General features: G+C 39.0%; 1 protein-coding gene and 1 non-coding gene across 2 annotated transcripts; both read right to left on the reverse strand.

Moving 5' to 3' along the window:
• Nucleotides 1-2,903: 2,903 nt before the first annotated feature.
• Nucleotides 2,904-3,010, reverse strand: LOC116189675. The gene has a single exon (XR_004152447.1). It is a non-coding gene; the product is annotated as a U6 spliceosomal RNA (small nuclear RNA).
• A 979-nt stretch (nt 3,011-3,989) lies between these two features.
• Nucleotides 3,990-9,325, reverse strand: LOC116187800 (protein unc-13 homolog). Its single transcript, XM_031516740.1, has 5 exons — nt 8,716-9,325; nt 6,781-7,644; nt 6,190-6,645; nt 5,589-5,778; nt 3,990-5,240 (listed from the first exon to the last, which is right to left on the reverse strand). Exons 1-5 carry the CDS (start codon nt 9,244-9,246, stop codon nt 4,306-4,308), a joined length of 2,976 nt encoding a protein of 991 aa, XP_031372600.1. The 5' UTR covers nt 9,247-9,325; the 3' UTR covers nt 3,990-4,305.
• Nucleotides 9,326-18,195: the final 8,870 nt, after the last annotated feature.

The raw sequence follows: 18,195 nt of genomic DNA on the forward strand, positions 1-18,195 counted from the left end.
TTTAAAATTAGTCGTCAAGATTTCAGTTAGGAGATCAATGTAATGTAAACGCACTTTTGATTAATATGGAGATGGGGGATCAAAAGAAGCATATGCAAACAGCTCAATTTTTGCTGTCATGGGCAGTAGTAAGGCATTAGAAGAGTTCTTTTCGTCTCAAAAGCCTCGAAGGGATATAGCAATCAAATGATGTACCTCGGAGACCATGCAAAAGGGCCTTTGGCTTCTTCCCCTTTCCCATTCAAAAAATTGCCGACTTTTCTTCCTATCAATGTACACTTTGAGGGGCAATTATATGTGTTGCACCATGATGTGCTTGCTTTGCTACAAGCTCGCAAAGGAAAGGGCAAAAAAGAAAAAAAAGCTGGTCATTGTTTTTCCAATTTCTATTCCCTTGCTCGCCTTTATCATCTCGCTTTATAGATCATATTGCAGGCAAGTGTCGTCCATATTCTGTTTCTTAAGCTGGATTTGTTTGGTGAGAGAGAGAGAGAGAGAAACATGATAATAATTAGGGTTACACACACGTGCATCCCACATTGGACATTGTGAGTGTGACCAAGAACAACCCACTCACTAAGGTTTGACTACTGTCTTTGAAAATTAAAATGTGTTTGACCAGTGTGGACAAAATTAACATGCGATGTAATTACAACACATGGGATGCTAAAATATAGATTTATAGAAGGAATCCTCATTAAAGACAAAAATTAGAGTCAACCAGGTTTAGTGCTTTGCCTGATGCATGCATTTCTCTCCAACTCAAAAGTATTTATCGAGAAAGATTATTACCAAAAAAGATGGGATTTAAATTAAGTTAAGCTTATCTACCGAAAAGAAAAAAAAATAAGTTAAACTTAAGGAACATATAAAATCTATAAATACTTGCATAGTGTACATTGTGAAACATGATATAATGGGCTAGTGCTCCTATACATGCTATCACAAAATCAATCAGCACAGGGTTTACCATTTACAACAGCTTACGGTTAGCAATTAAATAATGCAGTTAAGGGCACGTATAGTTGTAAAATAAGAGCATCATGAATTTTTTCTAGTGGACTGACTTCATTCTTGATCGACATATGCAGGTTTTTCTAAGCCAAACTTAAAATAGCTATTATTAAATGAATAAGACTGTTATTCAGGATTATGTTTCTCTCTGGTATCAACCAAGAGTCGAGATTGATGAAATCTTTGCAGACCAAAGGTCTTGATAAAAAAACTTATCATATACTTTTATTTCTTCGAAATCCAATAATTTCTTAATTTATCATATACTTTTATTTCTTCGAAATTTAAAATTTATTTTATAATACTAATTATAAGCTCCTTCCTCTTTTTTTCTTTTTTTAATGGTAAAAAGTAATTAAGCCTGTTCATTAATGTGACGAAAATGGCATTCTTCTTTATTCCAAAGTAAAACTTTCGCCGGAGAAATTTCCTTCATTTTTCGATATGAGATACAATGCCTTTCAACGTTTGTTTACAATAACTTTGAACTTTTGTTTTCATATAGCAACGTGTGTTGATGATATTTTTCAACACTAGTTACGTGAACTTAAAACATGCCCTTAAAAAGGGAATGAGAGTTGGACTTCCACTTTGGGTTTATTACGGGACTTCATCCACACTACAACTAAACAAATCATGAATTCTATATTTATATTGGAACTAACATGAGTCGTACTTTCACTGTTCTCAACGCTAATTAGACTTGGTGTGATGTGAGCTCATTTGTGAATGTGTAACCTATTATAGTACCATGGAGACTTTACATATACTGAGCCACAAAAAGTTGAACACATAATCAACCGAAAAACTCAAACTAATAGAATGATTGAACAAAATTATCTTTTATACCTATAGTTTTCTTCCATATTTTTAAGGACACAACATCTCTATATATATGCTTTTAACTGACCCAAGGTTCCTGAATCAGGTCGCTGTTAGTCCATCATGGCCCATCAAGATCCCGTCGAATAATAAACTTACAATGTGCTCTTCCACTAGGTAAAAAGGCAAAAGTAAAAAAATAAAATAAAACCAAAAAGACACAAATTCCATGCATTATCCTTGTCACTGTCTGAAGCAATTAAAACTAAACAAATAAGAACTTGACAGCACTAAGCATTGTTAGGGTAAAAAATTCCCCATCCACTTGCCCTAATTAAAGGAGTCCCTGTTAATATTTTGATTGAAGGCTAACTCAATGGGGGAGAGGTACGAGTGATGTTTGCTGACACACTTTTGACATAATATTAATACAATATCATGTGCGTGTACAAATATAATGTTTATGCTTTAATTTGTTGGTTGATCAAAGAACACTTGATTGAAGGGACTTGATAGAGAAACTTACCATTTTTTGTTATAATATATAGTGCTCTTATTTGAAGTGGACAACATGAGAAATAAAAATAGAAGGTAAGGGGTTTAATGGGATCTATTTTTCTTCATATTCCTCTAGATCTTTTTCCATTAGCTAAACTTTTACTATTTATGATTCAGATTTTTCGACATAGGTAGTTTCGCGCAGTATTTCTCGAGAGCAAGATTTCATAGTTTGAGTTCCTGTTAGCATGTACCTTGTCGATGATAATTGATCAGACTATACAAGGGACAATGTCAGTTGTTTTTTTAAATGAATCATCTATTAGATGAGAGTAATCTTTGGTGTCGAAGCTAGGTGAAAATAATTCTTTTCGGAATTTGAGCTTATATATGTACGTTTTTGCTTGTCATTATAAACATGATTAACAATGCATGATATGTTCGACATGCTTATATGATAAGCAGAGAAGCTCCTCATTAATTAGTTTACTCTCGCATTCATCACTAACAAACTTTTATCTTATCTCGATTTCAATATTAAGTACACCGTATTCTTTAGTAAAAGGCGAAAGAATAGTTCACTCTATGGTCACTGCGTGGCTGTGTGACATCCTTGCACAAGGGTCATGCTAATCTTCTCAGTATAGTTCCAATTTTATCGCACGTCTGTACGCGCGGTGGTGGGCCGTGGGGAAGTTGTGTTCACTTACTAATTAAAACCCAACACCACCATAAGCAAAGCCTAATGGCTTTATCTTAGTTGAAGTCCCATTAGAATCAACTAATTGGGCCAAACCCAATTATCATCGAAACTTTCCGTGGAAAAAGCCCATCTAACTTGAAGCAGTTCTTGCCTGGTGCACTTGTGGCTGTGTGTTAATTACTCAAATCCCCACGGTGAATATTAACAAAATCGAGAGTTTCTACGATCATTTTAAATAAATATAACTTGCACGCATATGTCACGGACGGACCACGCGACATGGACACCAGGGCACGCTCTAGACGGACAATGGATTGAGGTTCATCCGATGACCCTTACCCCCGGCTTTATGAGATCTCGGGAGTCCCGAGAAAGTGTGTCTTTCTAGAAAGTTTCCCACACTTGTAAAATATTCTAGACACTCTAGAACCTTGTACATACTTCTAGATACTCTAGACTCTTGAACATTCTTCTAGAACTCTAGGGGGAGTCCCCTTCATTTGCAATGCACACGAGAAGTTATATACAATTCATAGCTTTTCTCTCTACTTTCTCTCTCTAGAGCGGTTAGACTGACCGTAACCTAAGTCTACACGAGCAAGGGAACGCTAAATAGAAACTGTACGCTCGTGACACTTAGGTATAACTTGCACGCATACGTATGAGTCGTGAAATCATAAACCTTGAGCATGAAAGTCTTGGCAGTGAATGTTGAACGTGAAAACTTGGCGCAGCCAATCTCAGTGAAACCAACCTAACGGGTGCAAAGACTGGCTTTGAGGTGCTGTATAACCGCACAGCCGATCTCAGCGAGATCCATTGCAGCCTCAAGGAGGTTTGGCTAGACAAGATGACTTGCGTGTTTGTGCGTCACGACACAGGATCCAGCTCATGAACTTATTTGCCACAATTCGAAGAAAGAAACCTGCTTTTTTTTTTTTTACAATACATATACTCTGAATTGCTCCTGAAATAAATTCAACAATATTTATATATGTAACTGTGTACAGCCCCCTGCCTCTTATACCAAACATATATGACCAAAACCATAGAGATGCTGCTAAAATGGAGTTAACATGAACTACACAAGACCAAGAAAGAAAACATTTTTTAAGCCAATACTATATAAAAACAAAAGAATAATAAAGAATAGCCGCACCAAACCTCCTTCCATAACCTCCTCCCTCCATATTCTGTTACCCTTTCCCGACTCACGATCACGCCTGATCGTGAAGGATAACAATTACCTTCCCTTCAGGATTCAGTCATCAGAGCTTCTTGGGAAGGTTATAGGTCTTCTTCAGGAACTTTGAGGCTGCTTCGTCATTCCTGTAACACAAAACTCTGAGGAGGGTGTTGGGCTCGGTTGGGTTCCACTGCCCGGAAGTAGCTGGCAGTGGAAGCCGAGACCGTGCTGACGACCCGTAAGCCTCCAGGGTGACCCTTCTGAACCGCTCGATCAGGGACTCTGTATCAGCCCGGAAGAGCGGGAGAATCCCCCTTACAGTCACTGAGAACTTGTCGATCAATTCCACTGGCAAGCCGTCCCCGTTTGCCCAGAAGAGATCTTTCAAGGCCTTGAAATCATCCTCTATTACCGGAGAATCTTGCCGAGAAAAAGCCCGGGATGGGCCCCCCGCCAGCAGAACGAGCAAGAACCCATCGAAGGAAGCCCTCATTATGTCTGTTATAATCCGAGTTCGGACCCGCTCGTGGACCGACTCTGATATGAGAAGAAGGTTTCTCTCCAGTTCCCGAACGAAGGGATCAATCCGAGAACTCGAAGGGTCTCCAATATAAAGCCCATCCCAGAGTACATGGCTTAGATCATGGAATACGATCTTATAGGCAACTGCTTCGCATAGTTGTTGGATCCCTTCAATACAAGCAGAAGGAGTTATGTCGAATGTTTTCCCAGTACTGTCCGAGAAGTCTTCAGTCTTGGCAGACTCGGAGTTTCTGAGATGGGTTATAATTCGTTTCTCAACGGATTCCAATTGAAGGTGGATCTGCTGTAGAGTGTTAATTCGGAGGCAGAGCTGCGAGACACCAAACATGTTTTCACCATTTACAGTTGCGACCTGAGAGTTCCTCTTCTGGATGCTTGGAGACTTGTCCTTCTTTTTACCAAAGCCTTGGAACTTGGACTCGACCGTGCATCGGGTTAATGCAGGCATAGTTGGGATAAACGAGTTCCGTGAACCTGACAGTTAGGGCGACGAAAGAACAAATCTTGTTAGATGCCTGATTGTAAATACATGGAAAGAATTTTTTTTTTCTTGTTTTGGTAACTACAAGAAAGACGCCTGCATTTTGTTTTTCAGGAACAATCTTTGCATATACACAAATTGTACAATTACAGACTAACCCCAACAAGCACAGTTTGTGTATCCACAATTTTCATTTTTTTTTAGCCCCCTGAAATTTGCCTCAAAATGTAAAATTTCAGGTTAATAAGCTTCAGGGGCTCCAGTGTGGAGACTGCAATTTCTAAAAGTGCAGGATCAGGATAGCCAATGTAATCGCGATTAAAAGCTCCAAACGTTCTTACCACATCCCAATTTCGCCTTGGTAACATAATATTGAAGGCATTTATCAAGGCCGGTGATCAAGTCAGGAAGTAGCGCAGGATGCATTGGGATTGGAAGCTGGAAATACGCGTCCAGAGTCTCATCTATAATGCGCAAAACTTCAACAGCTGATGGAGCACATCCGTCTTTATTCTCTAAGGGGGTCCAAGTCTACATCAGCAAAATAAAGAATTTATGAACAAGGAAATTATATCATACAAAACTTCCGGAATGAAATACTGTATAATCGATGTGATATTAGTCCAGCAAAACTACAAAACAAGTTCCCAGTTTTTAATTTAAACCCCAATTGAAAATGAGAAAAACGAAGAGGTGAGATCATGAGCATGTAACAAGATTTTTTGCGCGAGAAAATGTCTTGTAAGTCAGGAAATCTCCACCATTTCAGGTAAATGTTTTCTTGCATGAAAGATACATCTCGAATGTTGCAAAAGAAACCACTTTTTATTACCTTGTGTGTCTTTCATAGGAAAGTATTACAGAAAGCAATGACAGTGTCCCATATCAAATTTCGAAATGTAACATATGCTCAAGACTGGTGAACAGTTAAAGAGTGCCCACCTCTTGTTGAAGATTCCGATCTACCCACTCCTTCATCCTCTCTATCCTCATCCTGATCCATATCTTCACAAGATTCGCTATCGCAGCCTCAGCCTCGTATGGAGGCATCTCCCTAATAATTGCCTTCCCTCCATCATCACTCTCCACCGCATCTTCAACCGCTATCTGAACAAGATCCTTCTCGAGCTTATCAGCTGCCCTCAGGATCTGAACAGCATCTGGTGTCAGCTCCGACAGGCCTGAGATGAACTGCTTCAGCTCGTTTCCATAACATGCATGGAGGGTGGCCACTGCTACCCCTGCTGCGAAAGGGTGCCACCGCTTGAGGATAGGGCTGAAGACATGCTTCTCGTTGATTGCGAGTTCACCCACATCCTTTGCAAGGATCACCAGCACTGGGAGCGGGTTGGTATGATTCTTTGAGGCTCTCCTGCTCGAGTCTGCTTTCTCCATTCTCTGTTCAGATCAATAGGAAACCCATATCATATATCTATAGATATTACATAACCCAAAGATTTTTGTCTGAGTTGCACCCAATCATATAAAATCCTAAAAGGAAAATGACCCTGCAAAAGATGAATGCCACTTTACCTGCGCAAAAGCAGTGCGTAAGGATGACCTGATATAAGTATCGATCCTACTCCGAGCCACATCAACATTCTCCCTCCTCCTTCGTCGATACTCATTTGAGATATCCTCAACTAATATCCTTGCAGCAGATACCCCAATGGAGACAATACCCTGCATCATGTCAATGCTACTGCGATTAAAAGTGTCATGGTATGCAAGAAGCCTCTTTTCTGCCCACCCAAGGATCGAGCTCAGAGTGGAGCTCAGGATCTTAGCATACTCAGGATCTTTGGTGGCCTTTGCATCTTTTGCAACTTCTGATAATTGATTATTAGCGTCATATAGGAGGTCCATCTCCACTCCACCGGTGCCTACAAAGTGGTTGAACAGAACCCATGTAAAGCAGACATTATGGAGCATCTGATTGATCCCAAGGATCGGCCACGTCTTCTTAATGTGCTCCATCAGCTCTTCGACCTCTTCTATGATAGAGGCTTCATCGTTCACGTCAAAGCATGCTTCTAGAAGCATCTCATAGAGACGGAGATTCAGCGGAATTCCATCAGCCCAGTGGCAGGCTTCGAGGCCATCAATTGATCGGCATGCAAGAGACATGACAGTGCTCCGCAGGACTTGCATGGACTCATTGTTGCGTCCTGTCTCTAATGGACGTTCATATGCCCCAATAATGATCTGCCGTAATCGTTGCCCGGAGATGTTTGACTTCTCTAGTGGTATTCGGGGATGGAGAAGGAGGCCTGCCTCGAGTACCCGAAGGGTTCTTTTCTGCCATGCCTCGTATTCTTGTGGATCGGCGAAATCAGAGGATTTGAGCTGCTGGAGTAGCTCTAATGGTACAACCACAGACTCTATTCTCCTTCCAACCTGCAATTCAGACGACTGTATTATCAGGATCACATGCGCCATTAAAATTTTTGAGTTTTGTTTTCATCACGAAAGTGCCATCCGGAGTTACTCTCGATCCATTATTTACCTACATCACGGTGACTCAAAAGCCAAGAATCATTAAAATAATAGTTCTGATTGGGACATAATTTACTTTGATTTTGCATTGACTGATTGGAGCGGTGGAATAAGAAACTAAAAAGCAGTAGATACTGCCATCAACTGAATCTAGTTCACATTTGTCTGTTGTACTAGAAAAACATAGGATGAAACAATCTCAAAACCACCGTAGACTAATATGAGAGCCTCGAGCAACAAAAGTCCAACAGAATTTAGAATAAAAATTCACGAAGCAAGTATTGCAATTTCAATTGGAATATTAATCAAGGTCCAGAGTCACACAAATGCAAGTGAGAAGAGCATTCCTACTCGACCTAACTTTTTATCTCACAGTGCAACTATAACCGCAGAATGAACCCCTAAGATCCAAACCCTAAGATCCAAACCTTTCTCAGAAAATCAAATCTTTGTCAGACACAATCTCCGATGAATGTTTTAAGCTCAGTCTCTCTCAACTACCAGTGACTTTCTTAAGTCTCCCCTGTCTCAGTTGATGATGAACACCTACCCTGTAATTAGGGTCATCGGCATTGTTTTTGGTAGATCTGGAGAAGAGACAAAATAGTAAAACAGATAATGAAAACAAATACATTTGATCAAGAGCCACTTGAGTTAGATCAATCAAAATTGGTATTGCCCAGTCGAACCCAAATGATCCATTGAGCTCCATCACCTATTCATGTTTCAGACAAGACTATCAAGTCGACCTGAATTAACCAACGAAAGATCAACCAATTGAGCTCGAAACCAATCAAAGAAATCATAAGAACATAAAATTCAGTCACATTGTCAATTCCCAACTCAATGAAATCTATCCTACAAATTATCCAGGTAAAAATCATATCTTTTAACTGAATTATGCAAAATTAGATCAATACCCAATTGACCCAAATCACATTGAAGATCAAATCATAGAAATGTTGTGAAAACCTGGCCGGCAGAAATCCTGAGAAGAGCCCTCCTAACCCGAGAATCAACAGTCTCGGGGACCCTCATTTGGGTCCTCATGAGGTCTCCCAAAGTCACCGGCCTCTTGGACTTGCCCTGACCAGACCCGGAACTTGACCCGGACCCGGGGCTCTTCTTGGAGCCCGACCCGGGCGACCTCAGTCCGAGCGCCTTCTTCATCTTGCTGGCGGCGGCGGAGGTGAGCGACCGCTGCAGAGCGGGCGAGCTGGGTGAGTTGGGCGAGTTGTTGCTCATTGACTCGGAATGGCTCAGGGAGGCGGCAGTGTGGATCGCGAGGGGCTTCCCGGCGGACGTGCGGCATGCAGCAGCGAAGATCTCGAAGGCCGTGAGACGGAGTTCGGAATCGGTGAGCTGGGCATCGAGTTGCCCGAGTGGGGAGGGCAGCTCAGAGGAGAAGCTGCCGTTGTTGTTGTTGCCAGTGACCAGAGGAGTAGGCTTCGAGGGCTCCCTCTTGGAGTGGCCCAGAGAGAGATCCCTGAAGAGGTGAGCCATTGTGGGTTAGAGAGAGAGAGAGAGAGAGAAATAAGAGAGAGAATGTGGACTGTACATATGACAGAGCGATGAGAGCTGCAGAGGGGAGGCCTGGGGAAGGAGATGGAGGTGGGCAGGGGGGTTTTTGGTAAATTCATATGGTAAAAATTATGAATTTAATTATTTATTAAGAGTTAGTTTAATCTATTTTTTTGGCTATTTCCTGACATTTCAGAAGTTAATTCAACTATATATATCTTATCTATATATATATATATATATATATGAAAGCAAGGTACGAATTCAATTCTCATGTCGTTATATCATCAAAAATAAAAAATTAAGTTCCTTGCTTTACCACGATATCATCAGATATATTAAGAAATTTTTTTATCATTAATAGAATATGTATTATTTGCATATAACCTAACAAAATATATATAAGAGAACAAAATATGCAGTAGGCTATTACATTAGATGCTATTCGAGAAATTTTTTAAATTTTTTTATGATTAATTATGCAAGTGAATATAATTACTTTTCAAAAAATTATGATTAATTAGCTTCTATTTAGGGAATTTTTATATTATTTTATAATTACTTTATCAAAGCTTATACACCGTCAATAATTTCAAGATATAATTTAATATAGTCCAATATATAAATTATATACAATGAAATATAGTCCAAATTATATGCATATACTGTATATATACCGTTTGCTTATATATGTGCATATATAAGCGGTTTGCAAGATTATATATAATATATATATATATATAGTGTGCATATATCTATATATGCATATTTGTGCAGTTTATAGATTATACATGATATGATGTTCGCATATATAGATTATATATGTGCCGCCTGCATATATATGCATATGGATATATATATATATATATGCCTATTAAATTATATACACAAAAATATATGTAGATTAATATGTCGATTTGACTCTTCTAATATATACATATATCCCACGAAAAATCAACAAATTGAACATAGTGCTTGGATCTTTTAAAAAACAACATTATGGTTGCAACGTGAGCAAGTATAACTATAACCTTTCTGTTGAGATACGTTATCCCACATGAAAAAAAATGAGAAAGAAACCACAAATTTATATGAGATTTGGATCCAGTAACCTATCAGCTTAAACTTTTGGGTTGTAGATGGACTCAAGTCCATGTAGGCCCAAATGGGAATTTTACATAGTATCAGAGCGAGTTATACTTCCGCGCGCTCGTGTGAGCTCACACAACGCATATTCAGTTTCGAAGCAGCCAAGAGTGCGCCTCATGTTAATCGGGGCCAAGAGTGGCCTGGTCCAGTTCCGAAGTAGCTAAAAGTGCACCTCTAGTTAGGCCCGAGTGTGGAGATCGAGGCTAGTTTGATATTTGTCCCCCTTTGCATGAGCACGGAAGAGGATGCCCGGCTCGTGGTTGATTGTTAAGGGCGGGTGTTTAAGGGCACGTGGCACATGTTGGACCACACGTTGCCATGTGAGGGCGGGTGTTGAAATACGTTATCCCACATGGAAAAAATGAGAAAGAAACCACAAGCTTATATGAGATTTGGGTCCAGCAACCTATCGGCTTAAGCTTTTGGGTTGCAGATGGACTCAAGTCCATGTAGGCCCAAGTGGGAATTTTACACTTTCCCTCCCATTAAATCTGATAAAGTGTATTATAGGTATGACTAAATTTATGCTCACATGTGACTATAATTGATTTTTTTGTTAATTTATCTTTTCTATATGTAATTTTACATATTTTGAGACGCTATAAATATTTATTGTATGATGAAAGAATTTAGACTTAAAAAAGATATATGAAAAATAGAGTGAGATTCACGAGATTGTGATATGACGTAAATATAAGGAATAACAAAATCATTAATTTTGACATAATTTTCCTTGATGAAGAGGTATGTTTACACTTTTTTACTAAATCTATACATTTGCTTTTAATACAAAATTTATTTATTTATTAAATTATTACTTCTAATGAAATTATGGTTCATTAATGCATACAAGTGTAAGAAAATCTCAATCAATTTGTTCCAACTGTTATTTTGTAAATGAGGCTTATACACTATTAAGAATTTTAATATATAACTTCATTGAAATGCCGCCAATAAATGTTGATGGAAAGAGCTATATATTAGTGGATCAACTTTGTCCAATTGGCATGAGTAGCGGTATTGCACTTTTCTTTCTTGGATCCCTTTTAATTGTTATGTTTGAAAAATTCAAAATATTTGTTCTACCGTATAAATTTAAATAAAAATAAGTAAGATTTTTAGGATGTTTAAAATAATTACAACAATAATTCCTTGAAAAAATAAAATATTTGTCAAATATAAATTTAAGAGATGATAGAGATCGTAGAATTATGTTTTATAATTTATATAGTAACCAAAAATATTATAATCACATATTACAATATAATTAATACAATATATTCATGTAAAAAATTAGTATATTATTATATTTCGTATTCATAATATTTAATCGATAAGGGCGCCCGCGCAACACGCGAACATTCACCTAAAGTGAAATAAAAATAAAATTAATTAATATTTTAGCATTACAATATTAAATTACGTCTTACAATATCTTTAATAGGAAATGTTATATTACAATACTTTTAGAAAATTGAATTAGATCTTTTTAAATTTGATATTAATTTTTAACAGGAAGGATTTCGTTTTAATTTTAAAAAGATATTCTATGTTAAGAATCCAAATTTCTTCTTCTTTTAATATTTGTTTTATATTTTTAAAAGATATTTTTCTAATTTTCGGATATTATGTTGTTGATTTTTTATTTTCGAAATTATTTTAATAAAAATAAATTTAAAAGATATCTTATCAAAAAATCTGATTTTTTTTAAATTTTTTGATTTTTAAATTTTTATAATCTATATAACATGATGTATTACAAATAAATGTGAAGATTTTATTATTTTCTATTATAAAATTATCAATAAAATAGTCCGAAAAAATCTTTTATTCTATAGATAGAGGCAAATGGTGTGTGTGTATATATATAGATATCTTTTGGGCTTGATTCTAGCAGGTAAAAAAAACCAAAACTACATATATATAGAGACAGAGATATAGATAGAGACAGCTTGTGTGTGTGTGTGTAGACACACTGAAATAGATCAAAGCCCTAAAACTTTTATATAATCTAATATATTCCAAAATGATTTACTAAAAAACCTTTGAAAATTGAATCTTACAATATTTTTAGAAAATCAAATTACATCTTTTTAAATTTGATATTAATTTTTAATAGGAAGGATTTTGTTTTTAATTTTTAAAAGATATTCTATGTTAAAAATCTGATTTTCTTTGTCTTTAATATTTGTTTTATATTTTTAAAATATATTTTTCTAATTTTCTGATATTATATTGTTGATATTTTTATTTTTGGAATTATTTTAATAAAAAATAATTTTTAAAGATATCTCATAAAAAAAGATCTGATTTCTTGATTTCTTAAATTTTTATAATATATAATCTATATAACAGAATGTATTACAAATAAATGATAATATTTTATTATATGTATAGAAGATATTATTTAATAATATTAAATTATTAAAAATATATAAATATAAATAAGTATATATTAGTACATATTCATACATAATATAATATATTAATGTATAGGTATGTGGACAACTTTTGGTGTGTGTATATAGTAAGAAAATGTATATATGAATTATATATTTTATAGATATATATATATATATATATATTGTTAAAAACAAATTAGATAATATATTTTATATATATATATATATATATGAATCATATTTTCTATTCAAAAAATAAATCAGATAAAAATGAAGATAAATCATATTATATTTTATCTAGATTATGTATAATAGTTATAAATAGGAATTATTGTATGCATAAATTGGTACTATTCGGATACGTCTACGACTACACGCAAGCTCTAAAAACATGTCTCTCCGTAGATTTAATTGAGTTGATTAAATTTATACAAACATAAAGTTGTGCTTTGATTTTCTTCTATCTTTTTTATCGAAAATTTTCATATTGTTATTCTTTTTATCTAATTTTTTATTTTTCTTTTGTCTTATATTTATTTTTTAAGATCGATTATGTGAGTTTCATCTCTCAAAAGGTATTGTTACCCTATATGTTCTCAGAAAGTAAATTCATCTGCTATTAAATGTGAATGTTGTTTTTTGGAAAGCTAGTTGTGGAGTCCGTTGCATTATGAAGTTTTCGAAGTAGAGAAAATATTTCATCAAGAATTTGAAAAAAAAAAATTAGGAGGAGAATATACATATTGTTTGGGATAACAAATAATTCATATTTTGTAAAGCTAAAAAATAATCTCTGGGTTCTCAATTTTGTACATGTGTTCTATTAAAAATTTCACTAGATCGGCGAGTACGGAACACAAATCAGCCGGCTATTATGCAACTGATTGATTTGTCAGTAATTTTTGGGCTATCCTTAGACAAATGTCAAATTGGTATCGACACAATGAAATTTACTAAAATCTATATTATGTTTTATAGCAGTTGAAGGGAGAGTGGTTGGCGAAAATTGTCATATGTCATAGCAACCATGTATCATATATCATCACCATCCATAATTTATTATGGGAATAATAATATTATATATTCGTAAATAATTATGCCTTTTTTTAATGTTTTATGGTGGGATAGTAAATTGATTAGAAATCACGTTGCTGGTTATTGAACTTATACAAAAGATGATACGTGATCATTGGAATTATCGAATAAGATATTGGATTCTTGAGTGCCGATAGTTATCTGGATTTAGTTGCACTCTGCAGGTACCAAAGATTGCAAATTATAGAGAACATGTGAAGGAGAAATTAATTAGTCACAAAATGCATGGCTAAGGACTCGGTCCAAGGGACTTGGGATTAAGAGAGTTATGTTGGGAATTTTTTTTTCTTGTGTTTGTATTAGGTGTCTTATAATTAACAATTATGTCACTTTTAGAAGTTGGCATTGCCTATTCATTGCAAGTTATCCATTTCTCTTATAATTAACAATTATACATGAAGGGAGCTGTGGACCCCACATGAGCGGCCTCATGCTCACCAAGAAACTCATGTGCCTAGGTTACTTTTGGTCCACCATGGAGGCCGACTGCGCCAAACACGTTAGACACTGCCACTTGTGCCAGGTCTATGCCGATCAGATCAAAACACCCCCCCAATGAGCTACGCCCGATGGCGGCCCCGTGGCCCTTTTCAATGTGGGGCATTGACGTGATCGGCCCTATCAATCCCAAAGCATCCAATGGACACATGTTCATTTTGGTGGCAATTGACTACTTCACCAAGTGGATCGAGGCCATAACGCTCGCTTCGGTCACCGCAAATGCCGTGGCACGTTTCCTTAAGCGCGACATCATCGCCCGATACGGAGTCCCCGAAACAATCATCACCGACAATGCCAAGAACCTGAACAACAGGATTATCGATGAGCTTTGTGAGCGATTCAAAATGCACCACCGCAATTCCACACCATACCGTCCCCAAATGAACGGTGCGGTGGAGGCTGCGAACAAAAACATCAAGAGGATCATCGAGAAAATGACGGTGACCTATAAGGATTGGCACGAGATGCTCCCTTTTGCGCTCTTGGCATATCGAACGTCCATCCGCACTTCAATCGGGGCAACTCTGTACTCCCTAGTCTACGGCATGGAAGCAGTCCTCCCAATCGAAGTGGAGATTCCCTCCATGAGGGTCCTCGCCGAGTCCAAGCTCGAAGAAGCAGAATGGGCGAAGCAGCGCTACGAGCAGCTCAATCTCATTGACGAGAAACGGCTAACAGCGCTCTGCCACGGTCAATGCTACCAACAAAGAATGGCTCGAGCGTTCAATGCAAGGGTTCGCCACCACGAATTCCGCCCCGGTGATCTCGTCCTACGAAAGGTCTTGCACATCACACCTGACTCTCGGGGCAAGTTTGCATACAAGTATGATGGACCTTTCGTCGTTAGGGAAGTCTTCTCCGGAGGGGCAATTATCCTAAGCGATATGGACGGGACCGAAAACGCACTCCCGGTCAATGCCGATGCCCTTAAGAAGTACTACCCTTAATGGCCTCTTTGTCATCCGGCGGTTTCTTTGTGTTCTCGGAGGTTTCAAGCTACCCCCCAGGCCCTTATCTTCCTCTGTCTTCCTTCGGGCTCTGTGCCGTTTCACCTCACCACATTTTCTATTTGTCACGCACGTGCCCTATCCACTCGATCCTTCTCATCTAAGGATACTTCAGAGAGAAAAATAATAATTTTCCCGCTAGGTCGAAAACCTCCTTGAGGCGGCCTAGGCAAAAGTTAGGGAACGAGAGGCACGACTTAAAATCCCGCAAAGGGGAGTCGTGGCAAAAGGAGAGCGCAAATCAATTTCTCGCTAGGCTGAAAACCCGCAAAGGGCTGTCTAGGCAAAAGTTAGAGGAACCGAGAGGTGCGATCGGACCCGAACAGGGGCGATCGTAGCAAAAGGTGAGCACTCATGTGAGAAAAGTCAAATAAAATACCCCTCTAGGTCGTTACTCATCCTACGGCCTAGGCAAAAATTAGGGGCAATTGTCGGCTTGACCATGAAAGAACAGCGGCACTTCGCGTGAAGCTACAGCTAGTAGTGGTTCGGCAGTCCTCGACGCAAGCAAACTCTCTTCGACTCTCCAGGCTCGAGACATGCCTCGAAATGGGGTCAAATCGTCGTATCCTTAATTTGGAGGATCCTAAAGATCCCTCCTTTTACCTTTACTCAAAACTCTGCGGGCCATGCCCCACCTTGTAAAAAGCCTTTCTTTTAGTCAAGTACATGTCACATTCGGGGACATGGCCGCCCCTCAAATGGCCACTGTGTCCAAATCCCTGAAGCATCGCTACATGGATTTCCTTTGCACATCGTAATTCCAGCGGTATTGCGTGACTGACAACGACCGTTAGCCGCTATTCCTTGTGTGCAGGTGTGAGCATTCGGATCCTGAAAGGTGTTTCTTCCTGACGGACTCATGTCTGCCTTATGCGACAAGACGAAATCCCAATCCGAGCAGATGACCCTCAAGGAGACACACAACGCCCAATCCTACGACAAGCGACGAACAACGCTTGCCACGGCACCGTCATAAGCACAATATGAACTCGAATTCAACGGATCATAGCCTTCGCCCTCCGGCGCCCTGCGTCGTCCCCCGACATTAGTCATTGCTTCTACATTCCATCTTTACCGCTTCTCGGACTTCGCGTCCAGGACTTCGTGTCCATCTTCACTGCTTTTCGGACTCCGTGTCCATCTTTACAGCTTTTCGGACTCCGTGTCCAGGACTCCGTGTCCATCTTTACAACTTTTCGAACTCCGTGTCCATCTTTACTGGTTTTCGGACTCCGCGTCCAGGACTCCGCGTCCGTCTTTACTCCTTTTCGGACTCCGCGTCCAGGACTCCGCGTCCGTCTTTATTGCTTTTCGGACTCCGCGTCCAGGACTCCGCGTCCGTCTTTACTGCTTTTCGGACTCCGCGTCCAGGACTCCGCGTCCGTCTTTACTGCTTTTCGGACTCCGCGTCCAGGACTCCGCGTCCGTCTTTACTGCTTTTCGGACTCCGCGTCCAGGACTCCGCGTCCGTCTTTACTGCTTTTCGGACTCCGCGTCCAGGACTCCGCGTCCGTCTTTACTGCTTTTCGGACTCCGCGTCCGTCTTTACTGCTTTTCGGACTCCGCGTCCAGGACTCCGCGTCCGTCTTTACTGCTTTTCGGACTCCGCGTCCCTCTTTACTACTTTTCGGACTCCGCGTCCAGGACTCCGCGTCCCTCTTTACTGCTTTTCAGACTCCGCGTCCATCTTTACTGCTTTTCGAACTCCGCGTCCAGGACTCCGTGTCAATCTTTACTGCTTTTCGGACTCCGCGTCCAGGACTCCGTGTCCATCTTTACAGCTTTTCGGACTCCGCTTCCAGGACTCCGTGTCCAGGTTTACTGCTTTTCGGACTCCGTGTCCAGGACTCCGTGTCCACCTTTACTGCTTTTCGGACTGCTCGTCCAGGACTTCGTGTCCATCTTTACTGTTTTTCGGACTCCGTGTCCAGGACTTTGTGTCCACCTTTACTGCTTTTCGGACTCCGCGTCCAGGACTTCGTGTCCATTTTTACTGCTTTCCAAAATTCCTGTTCACTTTTACTGCTTTCCGGACTTCGTGTCTGCCTTTATCGCTTTTAGGACTTCGTGTTCACATTTATTGCTTTACGAACTTTTATTGCTTTACGAACTTTATCCCTGCATTTGCTTTTTCGAGTTACAAATTCACACCGTATCATTTCCTTGTCATGACTCATTTGTCTTTTTCCTCCCACAAACAGGTACGTTGCATCTGGGAGAATGGCCAGGTGGTCGTCAAGACCGAACGGGTGCTTCTCATAATCTTTGGCTGCACCCTCTATCCGAGCACGCAACCAAAGAGGGGCAAGCTATCAGCACCCAATTTTGGTCCACCGGCTTCAGAGGGGCAAAATCGTCGTTTTTGCCGCCCGTGAGGGAAGTATTTCCGATTAATTACCCGAGTATTCACGACTTTTCGGAGATAGCACGTTTTCCTAATCTAGCACCAATTTTATGATTTTTCAAAATAATACCATTTGAGACGTTTTCGAATTTCGCGTACATCGACGTCAATTTTCAAAATCCGAGACAAATTCGAGATTGAAAATAATTTTATCGCATAATATCGACCGGCGAATTTTCCGGAGCGTGATGGCGGTCTCGAATTATTTTTCCGACGTCCGATCCAGAAGACGAGATTTTAAATTTGTACGCGCGTCGATTTTGAAATTCGAAAAAAAAAAAATTTCAAAAGCCGGTCAGAAGTCAGACTGCTGACTTCTGACCGTGGCTTTCCCTTTTTCTTACTTTTCATTTTCCCAGCCTTCGTCCTT

This window comes from Punica granatum, chromosome 8 (assembly GCF_007655135.1).
Source record: "Punica granatum isolate Tunisia-2019 chromosome 8, ASM765513v2, whole genome shotgun sequence".
Classification (NCBI taxonomy): domain Eukaryota; kingdom Viridiplantae; phylum Streptophyta; class Magnoliopsida; order Myrtales; family Lythraceae; genus Punica; species Punica granatum.